Genomic DNA, 23,565 nt, shown 5'->3' with positions numbered 1-23,565 from the left:
ACTTCCCAATCCACCGCAATTGAGAGCAGATGTAGTGGCTGTAGGTGTAGAGTACTGGTGACTCAGTGGTAAGGAATCTGCCTGCCAATGCAGGGAACGTGGGTTCGATCGCTGGTCTGGGAAGATTCCACATGCTGTGGGGTAACAAAACCCATGTGCCACAACTACTGAGGCCTGAGCTCTAGAGCCCGAGAGCTGCAATAAGTAAAAGAAAGCAGATATAAAATATACTAAATATAACAGCCAGCGATTTATGAAGGAAATGATGAAATATTTGCTTATGTCAGCCAGGGTTGGATAAACTACTACTCTCCCTGGGAGAGAGATTTGTACTTAACTGAAGTGCTGTGACCCTCCTTTTCTGCTTTTGCTTAAACCAAAATGTGTCCAGAATGTCATTCATGGGCCAAACTACTACTGGACAAGAGCTGACTCCAAGTATCAAAACATCCTAAGGCACCCCCACTCTCACCCCGTTACTAAAGCAACCCACAGGTCAGAAGTGTCATCCGTAGGGATGGTTAAAGAGTCAAAAGATAATTGAACGGGGGACTTCCCTGGTGGTCCAGAGGTTAAGAATCCACCTTGCAATGCAGGGGACACAGGTTCCATCCCTGATCAAGGAAATAAGCTCTTATATGCCACGGGGATCTTAGAGAACCCCAAACTAGGGAGTTTGTGTGCTACAACGAAGAGCCCAGGTTCCCTAATGTGGCCAAATAAAATATCAAAACAAAAAACAAAAAACGGTAACTGAAGGCAAATTACAGCCTGAGAGCTTTTTTTTTTTTTTTTAACTATCTGTTCCCTTAACTGGTGTTCTGTAAGATAAGCTCAAGAATTTCTCTTAGTTACCAGTTTCTGTTGACCCTTGTGGGGCAGTTTTCTTTTCCAGAACATCATGTAGTTGGAATCACATATTTGATAACCCTTTTTGGATTGGCTTCTTTCACTTGGTAATATGCGTTTAAGTTCCCTCCAGGTCTTTCTGCAGCTTGATAGGCTTCCTTTCTTTCTTTCTATTTGGCTGTGCCTTGTCTTAATTGCAGCATTTGGGCTGTTTAGCTGCAGTATGTGGGATCTTTAGTTGAGGTTATGTAGGATCTAGTTCCCTGACCTGGGACTGAACCCAGGGCACTGCATTGGGAGGGCAGAGTCTTAACCACTGGAATACCAGGGAAGCCTCTCATTTCTTTTTAATTTTCAAAACTACTCTCTGAAATACATTTTGTCTTCTCCAACTTACATGGGAAAAAACTAAGGCCCAGGGCCATGTTAATCAAATGCCAGGGTCAGGTCTTTTTAATGTAGATCTGTTTCAATGTCTCTGGCCAGTGGGGGACCAGAATTTGCCACCTTCAAAAGTGTTTCATTGGCATGTTAATTATTTCAACCTTGTTATTTTCTAAGAAACTGGAGACCTGAAAGAAATGCTGCAAATGAAAGGAAGGGTCATTCTTTTGTAAGAAACCTTGACATTTGTAAGAGAAATCTCCATTTGTAAGGGTGTCTTTCTCATTGTACCAAGAAGAGAATGTCCAGATCTCTAGAAACTCTTTGGAGAAGCAAAGACTTTAATCTGCATCACAACATTTAACCTTGTTTGCTGAGCTTTTTCGCCCTGGTCCCCTTCCATAACTGGCTCTCCTCACCCTCAGCACTCTGTTTTACATTCTGTAAGGATGGTTTTTGAGGCGAAGATTAGTTATGTTTTCTGTGTCTCTCCTGCATAGACAAGTTAGAAACTTTTGTTTGATTTTCTCCTGCTAACCTGTCTCATGCCAATTTAATTCTTGTATCATCCAGATGAGCCTGGAGGGTAGAGACAAGGTTTTCCTCCCTGACATCCCCTCCCCATGGTTGTGGGGCTTCTCTAGGCCTGCGTGGGCTTTGTGGTCCTGGGCAAGTCCACGTCTCTTCTTTGCCAGTTGAGTTCCCCATGTTGAGAATGTAGAATAATCATGTGTCTCCTTGTAGACTGAAAAGAAAAAAAAACCCACAACGGGCTCAAGAGTGAAGGGATGTATGTATACTTATGACTGATCCATGTATGGCAGAAACCAACACAATATTGTAATTATCCTTCAGTTAAAAATAAATAAAGGGGAAAAAAAGCACAACCAAAGAGTTGAGAATCACGTTTTATTCGGTGGATTTTCTGAGGACTTACACTCAGAAGGCAGCCTCTCAGATATCTCTGAGCAACTGCTCTGAAGAGGTAAGTGAGAAGCCAGGATAGATAAGCTTTTGCAAAAACAAAAACCAAAAACCCAGGTAGTCAGAACTTCAGGCTTCCCTTGTAGTAAATAATCCACTTGCCAATGAAGGAGATGCGGATTTGAGCTCTGGCCTGAGAAGATCCCCTGGGGAAGGAAATGGCAACCCACTCCAGTATTCTTGCGTGGGAAATCCCACAGACAGAAGAGCCTAGAGGGCTACAGTCCATGTGGTCACAAAGAGTCGGACACGACTTAGCTACCAAAAAACAACAAAGTTGGAATATCAAAGGATCATTGTTAATTAAAGAAAAAACAGTCATCTCGAGCTAATGAATTTAGGAGTTTTCTATGTCTGGGAAGATGCAAGAGTCTGGGCTTATTGAAATCATTGTTTTGACGTGCACCTCAGTTATCTGGGGCCAAGATCCTGCTTTCTCCATCCTGAATTCCCTCAGGGTACACAGTTCGGGGCATCTGCAGTGGCTGATGGCTTGTTAGCCTCAATTTTCTTTGTCTACTGATACAGCAGGCAGCATTTTTCATCTACAGCCCCAGATGAGAACTATAACTGGGAGACAGCCTCACAGCTCAGCAAAACTGCTCTGAAGAGGCAGGGGGCATGAGGCAGGAGATAAGATGGCCCCAGGCTAAACAGCTGTTTTCTCCCCTGTGGACAGAAACTCCAAGATAAAAGATGTTATCTAGGATAAAGGACCACAAATTCCTCATTCTTGAAGTCAAGGAGACCTTCCGGACTACACATGCGCAGAAAGGCTCCTTGGAGATCAAAAAGGGAAATGATGTCAACCTACCCATAAGGCTCTTTGCTAAAATCCATCTTGGCTAAGAGATGCGAGTGCACACATGGTAAGACCCAGAGATAAAGCAAATGCAGACTCAGAACCAGGCAAGACAAGAGGACTGGCCAAAGGAAACGTGGAAGAAATGGCCCATAAAAGTGATTCAAACCACCACGAGGGCATGGCTCTCTTAGCCAGCCCGTGAATGTATCTACACATACTCTTTTCTTCCTAATAAACACTTTACTGGTTTACTACTTTCCGCCTCTGTGTGGAAATTCATTTGTACACAGCTAGTGGGCCAGGGCCTTGTCTTTGACCACTGGTTCCTGGTGGTCTAGTGGCCAGGATTTGGTGCTCTCACTGTCTAGGCCTGACCTCAATCTCTGGTTGGGAATCAAAATCTTGCTTCAAGTCACTGCAGGCTGAGGCCACCCAAGATCAGGGAAGTCAGTACATTTATGATTTTATTTGTTTAGTTTTTGTGTAATTGCTTTACAATGTCATGTTAGTTCCTGTTGTAAGATGAAGTGAACCAGCTATTTGCATACAAATATGCCCTCCCTCTTAGAACTCCCTCCCATCTCCACCCCTCATCCCACCTGTCTAGGTCATCACAATGGACTGGAATGGGTGAATTTAATCAGATGACCATTATATCTACTACTATGGGCAAGAATCCCTTAGAAGAAATGGAATAGCCATCATAGTCAACAAAAGAGTCCGAGATGCAGTACTTAGATGCAATCTTAAAAACGACAGAATGATCTCTGTTTGTTTCCAAGGCAAACCATTCAATAACACAGTAATTCAAGTCTATGCCTTGACCAGTAATGCTGAAGAAGCTGAGGTTGAACGGTTCTATGAAGACCTACAAGACCTTCTAGAACTAACACCCAAAAATGATGGCCTTTTCATTATAGGGGACTGGAATGCAAAGGTAGGAAGTCAAGAAACACCTGGAGTAACAGGCAAATTTGGCCTTGGAATACAGAATGAAGCAGGGCAAAGGCTAATAGAGCTTTGCCAAGAGAACGCACTGGTCATAGCAAACATCCTCTTCCAACAACACAAGAGAAGACTCTACATATAAACATCACCAGATGGTCAATACTGATATCCAATTGATTATTCTTTGCAGCCAAAGATGGAGAAGCTCTATACAGTCAGCAAAAACAAGACTGGGAGCTGACTGTGGCTCAGATCAGGAACTCCTTATTGCCAAATTCAGACTTAAATTGAAGAAAGTAGGGAAAACCACTAGACTATTCAGTTATGACCTAAGTCAAATCCCTTATGATTATACAGTGGAAGTGAGAAATAGATTCAAGGGATTAGATCTGATAGAATGCCTGAAGAACTATGGATAGAGCTTTGTGACATTCAGGAGGCAGTGATCAAGACCATCTCCAAGAAAAAGAAATGCAAAAAGGCAAAATAGTTGTCTGAGGAGGCCTTACAAATAGCTGTGAAAAGAAGAGAAGTGAAAGGCAAAGGAGAAAAGGAAAGATATATCTATTTGAATGCAGAGTTCCAAGAATAGCAAGGAGAGATAAGAAGGCCTTTCTCAGTGATCAATGCAAAGAAATACAGGAAAACAATAGAATGGGAAAGACTAGAGATCTCTTCAAGCAAATTAGAGATACCAAGGGAATATTTCATGCAAAGATGGGCACAATAAAGGACAGAAATAGTATGGACCTAACAGAAGCAGTCCCTTGGACTACAAGGAGATCCAAACAGTCCATCCTAAAGGAGATCAATCCTGAGTGTTCATTGGAAGGACTGATGTTGAAGCTGAAACTCCTATATTTTGGCCACCTGATGCAAAGAAAGAGCAGACTCATTTGAAAAGACCCTAATGTTGGGAAAGACTGAAGGCAGGAGGAGAAGGGGATGACAGAGGATAAAATGGTTAAATGGCATCACCAACTCAATGGACATGAGTTTGAGTAAACTTCGAGAGTTGGTGATGGACAGGGAGGCCTGGCAGGCTGTGGTTCATGGGGTCACAGAGTTGGACACGACTGAGAGACTGAACTGAACTGAACTGAACAGAAGCAGGGATATTAAGAAGAGGTGGCAAGAATACACAGAAGAGCTATACAAAAAAGATCTTCAAGACCCAGAGAATCATAATGGTGTGATCACTCACCTACAGCCAGACATCCTGGAAGGTGAAGTCAAGTGGGCCTTGGGAAGCATCACTACAAACAAAGCTAGTGGAGGTGATGGAATTCCAGTTGAGCTATTTCAAATCCTAAAAGATGATGCTGTGAAAATGCTACACTAAATGTGCCAGCAAATTTGGAAAACTCAGTAGTGGCCACAGGACTGGAAAAGGTCAGCTTTCATTCCAATCTCAAAGAAAGGCAATGCCAAAGAATGCTCAAACTACCACGTAATTGAATTCTTCTCACACACTAGCAAAGTAATGCTCAAAATTCCCCAAGCCAGGCTTCAAGAGTACATGAACCATGAACTTCCAGATGTTCAAGCTGGATTTAGAAAAGGCAGAGGAACCAGAGATCAAATTGTCAACATCTGTTGGATCATCGAAAAAGCAAGAGAGCGCCAGAAAAACATCTACTTCTGCTTTACTGACTATGCCAAAGCCTTTGACTGTGTGGATGACAATAAACTGTGGAAAATTCCTCAAGAAATGGGAATACCAGACCACCTGACCTGCCTCTTGAGAAACCTGTATGCAGGTCAGGAAGCAACAGTTAGAACTGGACATGGAACAACAGACTGGTTTCAAATAGGAAAAGGAGTACCTCAAGGCTGTATATTGTCACCCTGCTTATTTAACTTACATGCAGAGTACATCATGAGAAACACTGGGCTGGAAGAAGCACAAGCTGAAATCAAGATTGCCAGGAGAAATATCAATAACCTCAGATATGCAGATGACACCACCCTTATGGCAGAAAGCGAAGAGGAACTAAAGAGTCTCTTGATGAAACTGAAAGAGGAAAGTGAAAAAGTTGGCTTAAAGCTCAACATTCAGAAAACTAAGGTCATGGCCTCTGGTCCCATCAGTTCAGTTCGGTTCAGTTCAGTCACTCAGTCGTGTCCGACTCTTTGTGATCCCATGAATTGCAGCACACCAGGCCTTCCTGTCCATCACCAACTCCTGGAGTTCACTGAGACTCACGTCCATCGAGTCAGTGATGCCATCCAGCCATCTCATCCTCTGTCGTCCCCTTCTCCTCCTGCCCCCAATACCTCCCAGTATCAGAGTCTTTTCTAATGAGTCAACTCTTTGCATGAAGTGGCCAAAGTATTGGAGTTTCAGTGCAGCATCAGTCTTTTCAATGAATACCCAGGACTGATCTCCTTTAGGATGGACTGGTTGGATCTCCTTGCAGTCCAAGGGACTCTCAAGAGTGTTCTCCAACACCACAGTTCAAAAGCATCAATTCTTTGGCACTCAACTTTCTTCACAGTCCAACTTTCACATCCATACATGACTACTGGAAAAACAGCCTTGACTAGATGGACCTTTGTTGGCAAAGTAATGTCTCTGCTTTTGAATATGCTATCTAGGTTGGTCATAACTTTCCTTCCAAGGAGTAAGCGTCTTTTAATTTCATGGGTGCAATCACCATCTGCAGTGATTTTGGAGCCCCCCAAAATAAAGCCTGACACTGTTTCCACTGTTTCCCCATCTATTTCCCATGAAGTGATGGGACCAGATGCCATGATCTTCGTTTTCTGAATGTTGAGCTTTAAGCCAACCTTTTCACTTTCCTCTTCCACTTTCATCAAGAGACTCTTAAGTTCTTCTTTGCTTCCTGCCATAAGAGTGGTGTCATCTGCATATCTGAGGTTATTGATATTTCTCCCCGCAATCTTGATTCCAGCTTGTGTTCATCCAGCCCAGCGTTTCTCATGATGTACTCTGCATATAAGTTATGCAGAGTGACAATATACAGCCTTGACCTACTCCTTTTCCTATTTGGAACCAGTCTGTTATTCCATGTCCAGTTCTAACTGTTGCTTCCTGACCTGCAAGATTTCTCAAGAGGCAGGTCAGGTGGTCTGGTATTCCCATCTCTTTCAGACAGAATTTTCCACAGTTTATTGTGATCCACACAGTCAAAGCCTTTGGCATAGTCAATAAAGGAGAAATAGATGTTTTTCTGGAACTGTCTTGCTTTTTTGATGATCCAGCGGATGTTGGCAATTTGATCTCTGGTTCCTCTGCCTTTTCTAAACCAGCTTGAACATCTGGAAGTTCATGGTTAACATATTGCTGAAGCCTGGCTTGGAGAATTTTGAGCATTACTTTACTAGCGTGTGAGATGAGTGCAATTGTGTGGTAGTTTGAGCATTCTTTGGCATTGCCTTTCTTTGGGATTGGAATTAAAACTGCCCTTTTCCAGTCCTGTGGCCACTGCTGAGTTTTCCAAATTTGCTAGCATATTGAGTGCAGTACTTTTACAGCATCACCTTCAGGATTTGAAATAGCTCAACTGGAATTCCATCACCTCCATTAGCTTTGTTTGTAGTGATGCTTTTTAAGACCCGCTTGACTTCACCTTCCAGGATTTCTGGCTCTGGGTGAGTGATCACACCATCGTGATTCTCTGGGTCATGAAGATCTTTTTTGTACAGTTTTTCTGTGTATTCTTGCCACCTCTTCTTAATATCTTCTGCTTCTGTTAGGTCCATAGCATTTCTGTCCTTTATCGAGCCCATCTTTGCATGCCATGATCCCTTGGTATCTCTTTTCTGGAAGAGATCTCTAGTTTTTCCCATTCTGTTATTTTCCTCTAATTCTTTGCATTGATCGCTAAGATAAGGAAGGGTTTCTTATCTCTCCTTGCTATTCTTTGGAACTCTGCATTCAGATGGGTATTATCTTTCCTTTTCTCCTTTGCTTTTCACTTCTCTTATTTTCACAGCTATTTGTAAGGCCTCCCCAGACAGCCATTTTGCTTTTTTGCATTTCTTTTCCATGGAGATGGTCTTGATCCCTATCTCCTGTACAATGTCACGAACCTCTGTCCATAGTTCATCAGGCACTCTATCAGATCTAGTCCCTTAAATCTATTTCTCACATCCACTGTATAATCATAAGGGATTTGATTTAGGTCATAACTGAATAGTCTAGTGGTTTTCCCTACTTTCTTCAATTTAAGTCTGAACTTGGCAATAAGGAGCTCATGATCTGAGCCACAGTCAGCTCCCAGTCTTGTTTTTGCTGACTGTATAGAGCTTCTCCATCTTTGGCTGCAAAGAATATAATCAATCTGATTTCAGTGTTGACCATCTGGTGATGTCCATGTGTAGAGTCTTCTTTTGTGTTGTTGGAAAAGGGTTTTTGGTATGACCAGTGTGTTCTCTTGGCAAAACTCTATTAGCCTTTGCCCTGCTTCATTCCATATTCCAAGGCCAAATTTGCCTGGTCCCATCACTTCACAGCAAATAGATGGGGAAGCAATGGAAACAGTGAGAGACTTTGTTTTTTTGGGCTCCAATATCACTGCAGATGGTGACTGCAGCCATGAAATTAAGACACTTACTCCTGGGCAGAAAAGTTATGACCATCCTAGACAGCATTTTAAAAAGCAGGGAGATTACTTTGCCAACAAAGGTCCAACTAGTCAAAGCTAAGGCGGCTGCCATCTATGGTGTCGCGCAGTCAGACACAACTGAAGCGACTTAGCAGCAGCAGTAGCAGCAGCATGGTTTTTCCAGTGGTCATGTATGGATGTGAGATTTGGACTATAAAGAAAGCTGAGTGCCAAAGAATTGATGCTTTTGAACTGTGGTGTTGGAGAAGACTCTTGAGAGTCTCTTGGACTGTAAGGAGATCCAAGCAGTCCATCCTAAAGGAAATCAGTCCTGAATATTCATTGGAGGGACTGATGCTGAAACTGAAACTCCAATACTATGGCCACCTAATTCAAAGAACTGACTCATTTGAAAAGATCCTGATGCTGGCAAAGATTGAAGGTGGGAGGAGAAGGGGACGACAGAGGATGAGATGGTTGGATGGCTTCACCGGCTCAATGGACATGAGTTTGAGTATACTCCGGGAGTTCGTGATGGACAGGGAGGCCTAGTGTGTTGCAGTCCATGGGGTCGCAAAGAGTTGGACATGACTGAGCCACTCAACAACACAAGGGGTGAGGGGGCAGCTGGCCCTGCCCAGAGTATATATTTCTTATTCTCAAAGTCTGGAGACCTCCCTGACCACATGTGCACACAGAAACCATCCTTGGAGGTCAAAGGGGAGTGATGCTAACTAATGCTGGTCTACCCAGAGGCCTTTGTGGTAGAATCCAGCTTGACTGAGATGTGTGCATACATATGGGAGGATCCTGAGATATACGAAATACGGACTGTGAACCAGGCAAATAAAAATGATTAGCCAAAGGAAACCTGGAAGAAATACACCAAAAAAGTAATTCAAACTGCCAGGAGGATGCGACTCAGTGACTCGCTCTTCCGTCTGAGTCTGATTGTGTGCCTATCCACACATATTGTATACTTTGTCCTCTTAATAAAATTCTACTTACTTCACAACTTTCTTTTCTGCAAAGCCAAAGGGCCAGGGCTTTTACTGACCACTGGTCTAGTGATTAGGATCTGGTGTGTTTACTGCCGAGACCTGTCCTCAGTCTCGGGCTGGGAACCCAAGCCCTGCTTCAAGGCATTGCAGACCAAGGTCACCCAAAATCATATCAAAGGATTTATTACTTTCTGAAACTAAGGAGAACACTGGGTGTCTTTTTCAAAGTGGGGTCGGTAGCTCAGATGGTAAAGAATCTGTTTGCAATGCAGGAGAGCTGGGTTTGATCCCTGAGCAAGGAAGATGCCCTGGAGAAGGGAATGACAACCCACTCCAGTATTCTTGCCTGGGAAATCCCACTGACAGAGTATAGCTCGTAGGGTCGCAAAGAGTCGGACATGGCTGAAGCGATTTAGCACATTCCCCAAATAGCAAAACCAGGGAAGATTTAAGCTTCCATGCATATTGACGAAGAGGCTTGAGCAGAGGAGACTTCAGCATAGAACTGGGGCAAAGGTTGACAGTATTTGTTCTTTCCTATCTGGCTTATTTCGCTTGGCAACACGTCTTCAACTCTCATCCTTACTGCACCCTGTGTTCGAACTTCATTTCTTTTGAAGGCAAAACAATATTGCATTTTAAAGATCTACTACATTTTTGTGTATCCCTTCATCTGTTGACTGACATTTGGGTTGTTCCCACCTTTTGGTTATTGTGAACAATGCTGCTCTGAACATTGGTGTTCTGAATTCTTATTGTAATGGCTTTCAGGGCCATTTTGATTCTCTTCTTTTTTTTTTAAATGTTAAGATAGAGCCCAAACAGAATCAAGAAGTGGAAAATAAAGACAGGATTCCTACGCTTCTGTACTCCCCTGCCCCCAACCTCATGTTGTTTATCTCACTCTGTCATAATTGCTGGCTTGATGCTCTGAACAGCTCGCTAGACTGCAGACTTTCTGAGTGCAGACTGTCTCCACATGGTGGCCTGGTGAGACTGAGTGACACCCCCAGCATCCCCTTACCCCTCCTTTCTGGTTAGCATGGAGCACCACTAGGGGTGGGGGTGGAGGAGCAGGGGTTGTTGGTATCTCACACAAATCGCTACTGCTTTCCTGGCTCACTCAGCTTCTCCATGTCCCAGCCTGTGTGTGTTTGGCTCCATCACATCAGATCCTGGCCTCTGCAGGACCCACACCACCCATATCAAGCACCAGAACGGGGTGGGGGGGCTTCTGTGGTGGCCCAGTGGCTAAGACTCTGTGCTCCCCATGCAGGGGGCCCGGGTTCAATTCCTAGTCAGGAAATTAGTCCCACATGCTGCAACTAAGAGTTCACCTGCCATGACTAAGACCTGGCGCAGAAAAATAAAGAAAAGAACAAGAGGAGATTCGGATTTGTTGTCCTCATGGGCTTCACGTGTCCCTTTTGCCCATGTTACATCCATTTGTGTTTTCTGACTCTCTGCCCGTGGGCACCGAGTTCCAACGTTGGGGCAAAGACAATAGTCTTACAGAGACTGCTTAACCCGCTCTTGAGGCTGGGTGGGTCAAATCCCTTAGAAAAGTATTTAATATTCTGTGTCTCTGTTTAAACCCTGATGGGCATATCCTCGTGTATCCAACCAACAAACTTTGAGTACCTACTATGGACTAGACAATGGGTCCTGAGGGTACCACTGCCACCACCAAGTCGCTTCAGTCGTCCGACTCTGCAACCCCATAGACGGCAGCCCACCAGGCTCCACCGTCCCTGGGATTCTCCAGACAAGAACACTGGAGTGGGTTGCCATTTCCTTCTCCAATGCATGAAAGTGAAAGCGAAGTCACTCAGTCGTGTCCGACTCTTAGCGACCCCATGGACTGCAGCCCACCAGGCTCCTCCGCCCATGGGATTTTCCAGGCAAGAGTACTGGAGTGGGGTGCCATTGCGGCAGGGAGTAAAAGACTCTGCCATCAGGGAGCTCATGTTTATAGCTGTATCCTCCAGACACATTGTGTTGCTGCAAGAAAAGCCCTGGGCTGGGTTCCAGGGTTGATGTGTGAACAATGGTGAGATCTGGACCAAAATTTCTTCATCTCTCCATGTCCTGATGTCTTCACTAGTAAACACGGAGACCAACCTTCCTACCTACTTCTCATCCAAGCAGAGCCGGGCCTTCCCTGGTGGTCCAGTGGTTAACAATCTGCCTTCCAATGCAGGAGACGTGGGTTTCATACGTAGCCGGGGAACTAAGATCCCACATACCTCGGGGGAACTAAGCCTGTAGTGAAAGATCTGGCATGCTGAAATTAAGACCCAGTGCAGTCAAGTAAATAAACAAATATTGCAACAAACAAGGGACTTCCCTGGTGGACCAGTGGCTTAGATTCTGTGCTCGAAATGCAGAGGGCTCAGGTTCAATCCCTGGTCAAGCAACTAGCTCCCACATGCCGCAACTAAGACCTGGCATAGCCAAATAAATAAAAAAATATTCAAACAAAACACGAGCAAAGAGCAGGTGAAAGACGCCTGAAAAAATAAGCAGCTCTAAAAAATTAAAAGAGGCAAAACTCCAAAACCAGTTTGGAATGTTGTCATCATCTTTTATTATGTATCAAATTGTCTTTAACATTAAGTTACAACCTGATTAAACTTGATAGACATTTTTATCTATTTAAAGACACACAAAAAAATCTCGCTATGTACAATATCTTTTGTCTAGAGTTTAGCAAACATAGTACCTTTCATTGCAGGATTTCTGCTTAATATAATAAGCAAAAACAAATGACCAAAAAATATATATATTTATATAAAGCCAAAGCAAACCCAAATCCCCAAGTCCCTTAACTACAAACATCAATGTTGAATAAAGCATTAAAAACACAAACATAGAATAACTTTGTTTAGAAATGCAGAATGAATACCAAAGTTAGTGGCAAAGGAAAAAAAAAAAAACAAAAAAAACGTAAAAACAGAACCCCGCGAAAATAACCAGCGGTCTTCACGGGTGAACGTTCCTGCTCAGGGCACAAAGCTTGACTCTAGACCATGTCTCGGTTTCTGCGGATGGCACAACACAGGATCATGCTGAAAACCATGCCGAATATCTGGAAGACAGGAAGAGGTGTGAGGGACTGCCTGACTTTCTGCTGGAAGGTGGAGGGAGACGGGGAGACGGGGAGACGGGAGCCAATGAGGCCACGACAAACGACAGTGGAGGGGTTCTGGTGGGCCAGTTAAGACTCCACACTTCCACTGCACAAGCCGGCTCCTGTGAACGCTCAGAGTGAGACACGCCCAGAGCTAAATTTAACGCTCAAATCCCAACTATTCCAATATCCCTCACGAGACTTTCACTTTCCTCTGTGCCTGTCTATGTTTCATATTCTAGTTTTTATTTTTTTAAAAAATTCTTTAAAAAGTTTTTTGGCTACACCACGTGACCTGCGGGATCTTAGTTCCCCAATCAGGGAATGAATCTGTGACCCCTGCAGTGGAAGTGTGGAGGAGTCTTAACCCAGGAAGTCCTTATATTTTTGTGCTTTTTACTGAAAGTGGCTTCAAGGCTTTCCTAGATTCAGAGGAGCGGTGCCAATTACCACTAAGAAAGGAAGTGGTTCTCTCTCCTGGAGTCTTTGCAACGGGCAGAGGGCTGTGTTCCCTACTGAATCTCAGCACTCCCTCGTGGGGGCTCCCCTGGGGAACCTGATTGGCCCCTGATGGCTTCTGGGGATGGACTGGCAAGAGAGAGATGGTTGGAAACTTTCGGTCCCCTTTCTAGTTGTTCACCTGTGGGTGTCTTTCTGACCATAGCAGGAGGTGAGACAGTTCACATCCATGTTGCTTTTACTGAAACTGCTTTCACAGGACAATGAAAAGCAGCTGCTTTTTGTGAAAACATGGCCTGAGGATTATCTGGGGATCACTAACAGGGTGTCTGGGTGACCTACATCCTTGCTCCTCCAAGTGTGGCCCGTGGACCAGACACAGTGGAATCACCTTGCATTTATTCCTGAAACCTTTAAGGTAGTGGGAATGGATTCTGGAGAAACACTGAGTTCAAGTCTCAGATGCTTCACTCCTGACCTCAGAGACTCTGATCAATGTACTTAACCTCTCTCTTTCTCTCTGGAATCTGTAAAACGGGAATATGAATAGTTTCCACCTCATGGGTATGGCAAGGGTTAAATAAGTTGATAAATTCATAGATTAGTGAAAACAGTGGCTGGTCAGAGTAAGAGCTTCATAAATTGTAATTACTAAGGTTTTTTCCCAAAGCCCCTGACACTCACCATCACCACGGCAATCCCAATACCCACGGCGCCAGATGATGTGGAATTTGCTTCGGAAGATCTCGTCGATGGCTTCAGGGCAGGGCTTGGTGGGAAAACCAAGACCCAGATGAACACATAGCCCTACTCCAGGCTCACCCCTCCCCTCCATGGCACTCATCTGACCCCTGGGGTGCTGTGGTTGCAAAGCGAGGGCTGGGGACTGGCGGATGGACAGAAAGGAGAACCAGGAAGGGTCCCCCAAGTTTGGGCAAGAAGCCATGGAAGGAAGAGGCGTGGGCCCCTGCTTTGGGATCCGTGTCTAATCTGGCCATAGGGTTTTTATTATTGTTGGTCACTAAGTTGTGTCCGACTCTTTTCTGACCCCATGGACTGTAGCCCCCCAGGTTCCTCTGTCCATGAAATTTTCCAGACAAGAATACTGGAATGGGTTGCCATTTTCTTCTCTAGGGGATGTTCCCGACCGAGGGATTAAACTCGTGTCTTCTGCATTGGCAGGCAGATTCTTTACTATTGAGCCACCAGGGAAGCCTGGCCATAGAGTTACTTCCTATTACTATTATGGATGTTTGTACATTTGCTCCAGCTCACATGCACGAGCTGCTCACAAGTCTAGAAGGCAAGAGTCCAGGCCTGGGAGCACCCGCTGTGCAAGATGGCTGGATGGAGGCCCAGCAGCTGTAGGCAGCTAGAATGCTTTGCTACTTCTCCAGTCTCTGATTTGCTGCCCTGGAGGAATTAGAGACCCAGGGTAGGGGAGAAAGGAGACAGCCACCCTGGGTGCTTCCCACGGGGAAGAGGTGTTTAAGAAGCACCACAGTGCTGTCCTCACAGATCAAGGGGGCTGAAGGCATGTCCGCTTTGGTGGGATTTACCCAGAGCAGCTGGGCAAGGCACAGGGTCTTGTGCTAAGCTTACCCTCGTTTTCAAGGTGTCAACTAAATTCTTTGGGGGGCAGGTGTCGGTGAAAAATTGTTCTGGCACCCCGGTCAAACCACAGCAGTCCAGCTGCAGAGAGAAGGACACGACTCGGGGTTAGAGAGACAGGTAACGAGGACCGAAGCAGAGATGCACACGAGTTCAGAAGAAAGTCGGGGGGACGGGAAGCTGGTGTACCGCGATGTGGATGGCCTTCAGCGTCTCCCGCTGGGGCTCGTCCTTGTTCTTCAGCTTGTTGTAGGTGTCCTCGTAAAACTTCTGGACTTCCTTGATCACCTGGGAAGCGCAGACCAGAGATGAGCAGGGATGGATTCTTTATGAGCAAATGTCACCCGTTCCATTTGCTCACATGCAGCCACAAATTCCCCTGCTTTGAAATGTCACAGGGCAGACGCACCACTGGGCAAGCCCCCTCAGGGTCTCTGGGGTCCCCCACCTCCTCCCACCTCCTCTAGGAACCCTTCCGGCCATCTCCCCTTCTGCGTGCACCTTTGGTTAGCCCTGTAGCCCCACCTGGCTCTTTCCCTTCTACCAAAAAAAGAAAATTCAATTGCCTCAATGTAAGGAATTAAAAGCAAAAATCCTACTCCCGATCCAGCTAGTTCTTCTTCCTTGTAGCACAGTGTCTGGTGCAGAGTACATACGGGATAAGAACTGGCTATTACATTATAATACGAAGGAGATACTCTTATCCTCCTGCACCCGGGCACATCTCCATTTAACCAATGCTTGGCCCCTGCTCCCCACCCCCAAAACCAGAACTGATCAACATCCAGCATTTCCCGCAGCAGTTTTCATAATTAGCCTTTTCTACTTCCATGGCTGCGGCCTTTATCATCTGCATAATTAAATCTTTTTCTCCCCCTTCCCACCTCCCATCCCCACCTCCACTGTCTCTCTTCTTTCGACCCTCCTGATAAATATGACACAACATCCCTCCCTAAAACACTGCTCTGATGGAGCCCCACCTGGCCCCCCACCCAGCCCCCACCCAGCTGTGCTCAGACCCTTTCTTTGCCAGGAAGCCCCTGCCTCCACCTTCCCTCCCGACATCCCCTCTCTCCATCAAGGTTTTGGTCAATGTCTCCCTCTCCATGAAGCCACAAGAGACACCCCTCGCCTACCCACGCCAGCTTTTCAAATCCCATGGGGTTTCTGGATATAAATGACTTCTGTAACACCAGTCAGTCCTTATCCCACATGAGTGGCAAAGTTCCTTGAAATGGATGAGCACAGCTCATCCATCTCTGGACCCCGCAGAGAATGTGGCATGCGTTTATAAACTAGGGGAGGGGGCTAGGCCACACAAAGCATTCTTTTCCTACCCTGTGTACCAGAGAAGTTGGGGGAGTGCTGTAGAGGTGTGAGAGGCAGACACCAACCCTACCATACTGCCTGAACCCTTCTCTATGACAGAGCCCGGGAGGCTGGTGCTCACTCCCATCCCCTGCCCTGGGGAGCTCCTGTTAGGGGCACTTTGATGGCTGAAGGGTGACCCAAGTGACCAGCCATAACCCTTACACCCCTGACTCCTAACAGGTCTTACGGGAAAACCTACCTCCTCCTTGTGGGAATATCCCCAGATGGCTGCAGCTACTTCAATGGCAAATATCACCAAGAGGAAGCTGAAGAACTGGAAGAGAAAGGGCTGGGGTTAGGGGCAGGCCCAGCCAGCTGGCTGAAACAAGCAGAGGGCATTTCGGAGACCAGGCTTCTGGGGACCTGGCACTGGGGGCTGGAAGGGATGCCTGGAAGGGGCAGGAGGAGGTTCAGAGCTGCCAGCGCTTGGCCAAGGCCAGGAGTGGGGAAAAGCATCAGAGACCCCAGACTAGTACTTCTTTTTTTTTTCCTCACAAAGCAAGAGACTTGATTGGGAAGGGGCGCCGTGGAGGAGAGCAGGAGGGTAAGGGCACGGAGGAGGACTGCTCTGCCATGTGGCTGGAAGTCTTTGCTTTTAAGGTGACAGGATTAGTTTCCGGGTCAGAACTGGTATTTTTAAAGGTGTTAATGAAGAGGTGGTGATTAAAAAAAACAAACCTCACTCGCTTACAAAACCCACAGAGATTTGAGGAAAGAAGGAAGTGAATACACTCTGGGGTTTGAGGAGAACTGTAACACAAACTTTGAAACAAGAAGAGGAGGTGAAGGTACCTGTGGATTCAGGGAAAAGAGGCAAACGTGGGCCTCGAAAAAGGGATAAACAAAGTCCTGGCATTTGGTTGCCTAAGGGAAGTGACAAGACAGTGGCTCCAGGAAGGAAGAGGAGCTAATGTGTCACCAGAGGGGAGGAGACACTTGGGGCTAGGGCTCTGGGGCCCACCCCACCCCCTGGTCTACAGGATCCTGGGAGGGGGACCTGGGAGGCCTGGGGCGGTGGGCACCCAGGGGACACTCACCAATCCCAGCATGCACTGGGACTCCTGCACGGCTCCGCAGCAGCCCAGGAAGCCCACCAGCATCATGAGCGCACCGGCTCCGATCAGAATATAGACGCCTGGGGGGATGGGGCAGGGTTAGCGGGAGGCCCAATTGCTTCTCGATCCACCCCCCTTCCCCTCCCACATCCTCACTGGCCTTGCATCCAAGCCCCATCTCCCACTCAGCCTCCTCCGCCTCTGTGACCTGCCCATCAAGCCTCCACTCCCACTTGACCCTCAGCCCTCCAGCAAGGTGCCCACTGCGCCCCCAACCCAGGACAGAGAATATCCACGGGACCCCCATGTTCTACTCAGGACAGACTGGTCCAGTTGATCAGCGGTTTCCACTTGGGATGGATCCACTCCTGCTAAATTAGACCCTCCGAACTAGGGACTAACTTCCCGGGACTCTGACAAGCATCTTGCTGACCTCTCTACCTGATGGAAGAGGCTGTCAGAGCAAGCCTGCATCACGAAGGGGCTGTGCACACGCAGACAACCACGCTCTGGGCGGGCAGCTCGACCAGGTTCCCAAAGGGGATGCCTGAGGGCAGGTGGGAGCCAGGCACGTGCAGTTAACAACATCCAAGGGCAAGAGAACCCTGCTTCAGTCCCAACTCTGCTTCTAACTGCTGTGTGATCTTGGGTAAGACACTTTCCCTCCCTGGGTCTCAATTTCCTTACAAGTAAAATGAGAAGTTGGTTGCTGCTGCTGCTGCTAAGTTGCTTCAGTTGTGTCCGACTCTGCGACCCCATAGACAGCAGCCCACCAGGCTCCCCCGTCCCTGGGATTCTCCAGGCAAGAGTACTGGAGTGGGGTGCCATTTCCTTCTCCAGTGCAGGAAAGTGAAAAGTTAAAGTAGCTCAGTCGTGTCCGACTCTTAGCGACCCTACGGACTGCAGCCCACCAGGCTCCTCCATCCACGGGATTTTCCAGGCAAGAGTATTAGAGTGGGGTGCCATCACCTTCTCCAGTTGGTTGCTATGAAATTTCAAAAGATGCCTTATAGCACACCAATGGGATCTTACAGCTACAATTCAGTCACCCCAGTTTAAGCATGCAAAGAATCCTCCTTGGTAAAGGGAGGTTAAGTGACATGGTTTGTAAACACTCGGGTGTCTGATGGAGAAGGGTGGTGAGAGGCTGTGAGTTCTACAACTCTGGCCTGGGACAGGGAACACAGGCTTGGCCCTGGTCATTCCACACTCCCCCCAGGGAACGCCCAGAATGGCCCAGCATGCGGTTATCTTCTTGAGAAGCACAGCTGTCTTGCAGTGACCATCCTTTTAACCCAGCTTCCCCTTCCATCCCCCCTGGCCCCGCGGGAAAACTGGCAAAAATGTCCCAGGCCTCCCCAGCTTGCAGACATGTTCTGTCCACTCCTGAGAGGGGTGACTGTCACATGTGAGAATACCAGCTCTGAAGACCAAATGCCTGGGTTTGAAAACTGGCTCTATGACCCAGGGAAATCCACTTCACTGTCTGTCCAACAGCTTTCCATCTGCAATCCAGGGGTGAGAAAAATGCCTGCCTCCAGGACTGCCTTGAGGATCAGGGGATGTGCTCCAAGTGCACACGAGTGCTAGCTACTGTTGATTTTTCTAACTTATATTTTAAAAATCAGTATCTTTTTATTAAGGTATAGATAATGTACAATCAGGGCTTCCCTGGTGGCTCAGACAGTAAAGAATCTGCCTGCAATGCAGGAGACCTGGGTTCAATCCCTGGGTCGGGAAGATCCCCTGGAGAAGGGAATGGCAACCCACTCCAGTATTCTTGCCTGGAGAATCCCCATGGACAGAGGAGCCTGGCGGGCTACAGTCCATGTGGTTGCAAAAGAGTCGGACACACTGAGCGACTAAACAACAGCAACAAAAGATGTACAATCAACAACTGTCAATGTTAACAATAGGAAGGATGGACGACAATTGTGAATAATCACGATTGTGAGGATGATTTTCACAGGCGTCCCTGCTGTCCTCTCCCTGGGACCAGGGAGACTGCCCCGAAGCAGGGATGCTCCCCACAATACACAACAGGATGCTGCGATGAGAACCCTCTCCTGCCGGCAGGTGTCACAGTGATTTCACTGCCCCCATCTGTGCCCTCCGCTCAGCCGGAACCGCACAGGCAGCAAACCACGCAGCAGGCCCGCAGCTGAGGCTCGCCGGCAGCACAGCGCAGAGTGCACACAAGGGAGCGTTTGTCCTCGGCTCGTCCCCGCACATCTGTTGTGATGTCAGGTCACGTGAGCTGGCTGGCAAGCCCCGATGAATATGGGTATTGTTCCCGTGCACGTCCAGCCAGACTGGGCAAGGGGACAAATGCAGCTTGTCCTCGAGTCAAGTCCACCCTTCTAGTCCTCCACTCCGTGGGCCCACAGGCCGGACTGCCCCGCCCACACACAGGGGCCTCGGGAGAAATGGCAGTGCTTTGGGGTCTGGACTCCAAGGTGGAGTACCCCAGGAAGCAGGGGCAGTAAACTGGCCCGTCTCTCCCTATCGCCTCCTCTCTCCCCATCAGGAATGACAACAAAGGATGAGGTCACCCCTTTGAGTCCCACTGCAGGGGCTGAATAAATAGGGCATATTAAGAGTTCAAACTAGTCAATCCTAAAGGAAATCAACCCTGAATATTCATTGGAAGGACTGATGCTGAAGTTGAAGCTCCAGTACTTTGGCCACCTGATGAAAAGAGCCGATTCAATGGAAAAGATTCTGATCCTGGGAAAGATTGAAGGCAGGAGGAGAAGGATGAGATGGTTGGATGGCATCATGGACTCAATGGACATGAATTTGAGCAAACTCTTGGAGACAGTATACAGAGGAGCCTGGCATGCTGTAGTTCATTGAGTTGCAAAAAGTGACTTAGCGACTGAATAACAAAAATTAAGAGATCAAAAGGATTTACAAGCCCATAAAATAGAGTCGAGTGGGGATGATCAGACAATTTTCTTTCTGTCCAGCTCCCAGTCCACAAGCCCGGGTGACCCTGGCAGAAGATGGGGTGCTGGATCGGTAGCCTCAGAGAGCCACTAAAGGCAAAATCATTTCCCATGCAGAGAGAACATTTCCCTAATGGGCCTGACAGTTAATATTAAATATTCATTCCTGGGCTCAGCAAAGATTTTAGTACCAAGGGTCTTGGTTTTCAATCTCGCTCAGACAGTTTGCAGATCTCAGGTGTCTCGGCTTCACCCTCTCTGGGTGGGGATGAAGAGGAGCAATTCCCTGGTAGCTATCTATGGGAGTTTTGGCAACGGCCATCAGGCCACAGAGGCTCAGTGGTTAAAAAACCCACCTGCCAATGCAGGACACAGGTTTGATCCCTGGGTCAGGAAGATCCCCTGGAGGAGGACGTGGCAACCCACGGAGGACGTGGAAAATCCCATGAAGAGAGGAGCCTGGCGGGCTACAGTCCATGGGGTTGCAAAGGATGCAACCGAGCACATACATCAAGCCACAGGGCGGCTCAGCTGTGAGCAGCAAGCCCTTGATCCACTGCAGGGCGAGGCTGCTGCTCCAAAAGGCCATCTGGGGCTTCCCCTTTGGACAGGCTCCTTCTAGTCTGCATCCGGAGCTTGTTAGCAGAGGCTGCCGGTGATAAATGACAAAGCATTCCCCTTTATAAAGCAAGTGGATGTTAGCCTTCGGTCTGACTCATGGAAAAAGTTATTCGTCACGGAGCCTTCTCTAGGATTACTGTATTCATTTGCTTAAGAGCTGTTTATTCTGCTTGTTTCAGGCTGATACAGACCTAGTCCAAAAAAAAATTAAAAATAAAAATAAAGCTTCTCATGAAGCAGTAGCATCTGCCAGGGTGTCCTTTAGACAAGAACCTTCTTTTTTCACCTGTTTACTGGGGCTCTAGGCCTAGGGAAGGGAGGGGACAATCAGCCTCCTGACATCACCCCAACCCCATCATGAAAACAGCGCTCAGCACACCTGTTTGTGTGCAGGACAACACTGGGCAGAGCCTCTGGCCTCCACCTGCTGAGAACACTTTGTGTGTGTGTGTGCGTGCGCATGCGCGAGTGTGCATGTGTTTGTTCAGTCGTATGCGGCTCTTTGTGACCCCACGGACTATAGTCCACCAGGCTCCTCTGTTCGCGGGAGTGCGTCGCCATTCCCTTCTCCAGGGGAATTGTCCCCATCCAGGGATCAAACCTAGGTCTCCTGCATTGCAGGTGGATTCTTTACCAACTGAGCTACCAGGGAAGCCCGAGGACACTTTATCATCTCTATTAATTCAAGCGGGGGTTCCGAGGAACCCTAAGTCGGCTCCCCAGTGGCTCTCCCTTCATCCCTCTCCATCCCACCAATGGGCCCCATTCATGAGGCCACAGTGAACTCCGGTTGTCAAGCAGGTAGCTCTCTGCCTGGAGAGGTGTGTGTATAGGCCCTGCCAGTGTCAGGATGGGGAAACCAGGTGCAGAGTGGCAAAACAAACCACCCCAGACCACAAACTGGACTGGGGAAGCCAGCTCAGCCCATCTTGGGGACAGTCCTTGCCGGGAGGACATGGTTAGAGCGTCCCAGATGCCCTCATTCGGAGATTCTGGTTCTGCAAGGGACACCAAGGAGTTAAGAAGGGCAGCTGGCCTGGGACCAAGAAAAAGCCATTCCCAAATTTGTCTGCAGCGGGGATTACAGGTCCTGCTGACAGGCTGATCTCCAGGGCCTGAACTGGAGATCAGACCCATATAAGGCCGTCAGTTATTCTGGATCCACTAGAGACTGCTCTGAATGTGGCGAAGTCTCTTCTCTCGCTTCTCAGCCTCCTTCTGCATTCTTTCTCAACTTTGAACACTGTGACTCTGCTGGAGAAAAGACATCCCTGGGTCCCTCAGGTTTCCTGAAGGGTGAGTTACATGGCCAGGCCAGCCTGAGGGTTGCCCTGCAGACAGTCTGTGCCCCAGTGCAAGGATAGTCACCCCATGATGTCGGGAAGAGTGGCTGGGTGGGGCTGGTGCTCTAGGCTGGAAGAGGGGCTGTGGGTCAAGGCAAAGGCTGACGTCACAGCCTGAGGGGGAAGGGGACACAGAGAATGGAGCCTCCTTGGCCATTTGCCCGGAGATGACAATCGTTCAGTTGCCCACAGCGCTCAGTGAAGTAAGGGGCCCTGGGCAGACCTGGGTGGTCAGTCGCTGACTGTGTTCTATGTGATGTCACTTGTACCCCCTCCAGGCTTCTGCCAGCAGAACGAAGTCTTCAGAGCTGAGCCCTTGCCCAGCAGAGAATCCAGTGCAGAAGATTTGTATTTGTCCCTCAGAGCTCAGGGGACAGTGGCGCTGGCCCCTGAGTGAGGACAACTGTGTCTTTCTGGGATGCACCTTCAGACCAGCTCCTGGTCATTTCAGCTGGGACCACAGGCCATCAGAAGGGCCCTGCAGTAACCTGGGGGACCTAAGTCCCAGGAGGTCCCCAGACACAGGCCTGGCCCCTCCAGCTGTATGCTTGGCACTGTCCTACCACCTGCCTGACTTTTCCACCTGGCATCTGCTGGGCTGCTAGTGCTGGGGGCCTGTCTCCCGAGCACAGTTTGGGGTGAACTCAAAAGGCCCAGAGGGGGACTTCTCTGGTGGTCCAGTGGTTAGGACTCTGCACTTTCACTGAGGAAAGCCCCAGTTCAATTCTGGGTTGGGGAACAATGATCCTGCAAGCCTCGCAGGCAGGAAAAAAATATCAACTTAAAAAGAAAAAACAATTAAAAAGTTAAAAAAAAAAAAGAGCAGATATATATATATATATGTAATTAATATACAGATATCACTTTGCTATACCCCTGAAACTAATCAATTCTTCAGCGCTCAGCTTTCTTTATAGTCCAACTCTCACATCCACACATGACCACTAGAAAAACCATAGCCTTGACTAGATGGACCTTTGTTGGGAAAGTAATGCTTCTGCTTTTTATGTGCTGAAGGATTGATGCTTTTGAACTGTGGTGTTGGAGAAGACTCTTGAGAGTCACTTCGACTGCAAGGAGATCCAACCAGTCCATCCTAAAGGAGATCAATCCTGGGTGTTCATTGGAAGGACTGATGTTGAAGCTGAAACTCCAATACTTTGGCCACCTGATGCGAAGAGCTGACTCATTGGAAAAGACCCTGATGCTGGGAGGGATTGGGGCAGGAGGAGAAGGGGACGACAGAGGATGAGATGGCTGGATGGCATCACCGACTCGTTGGATCTGAGTTTGAGTGAACTCCGGGAGTTGGTGATGGACAGGGAGGCCTGGTGTGCTGCAATTCATGGGGTCACAAAGAGTGGGATACGACTGAGCAACTGAAATGAAACTAATGCAACATTGTAAATCAACTATACAACCCCCCCCACCAAAATACATAAAACAAGCCAGAGTCCTAGATAACAAGACAGACACAATTGTTGG

General features: G+C 47.6%; 1 protein-coding gene across 1 annotated transcript in view; it reads right to left on the bottom strand.

Annotated features, from left to right (window-relative positions):
• Positions 1–12,101: 12,101 nt before the first annotated feature.
• Positions 12,102–23,565, bottom strand: part of CD9 (CD9 molecule) — a 36,494-nt gene continuing 25,030 nt past the window's right edge. Inside the window, 7 exon segments of the mRNA XM_070371772.1 lie at positions 12,102–12,630; positions 13,816–13,848; positions 13,850–13,900; positions 14,734–14,823; positions 14,932–15,030; positions 16,313–16,387; positions 17,151–17,248. Coding sequence (XP_070227873.1) covers positions 12,565–12,630; positions 13,816–13,848; positions 13,850–13,900; positions 14,734–14,823; positions 14,932–15,030; positions 16,313–16,387; positions 17,151–17,248 — 512 coding nt within the window. The 3' untranslated portion in view covers positions 12,102–12,564.

This window comes from Bos mutus, chromosome 5, assembly GCF_027580195.1.
Source record: "Bos mutus isolate GX-2022 chromosome 5, NWIPB_WYAK_1.1, whole genome shotgun sequence".
Lineage (NCBI taxonomy): Eukaryota > Metazoa > Chordata > Mammalia > Artiodactyla > Bovidae > Bos > Bos mutus.
This window is presented reverse-complemented; position numbering and strand designations above follow the sequence as displayed.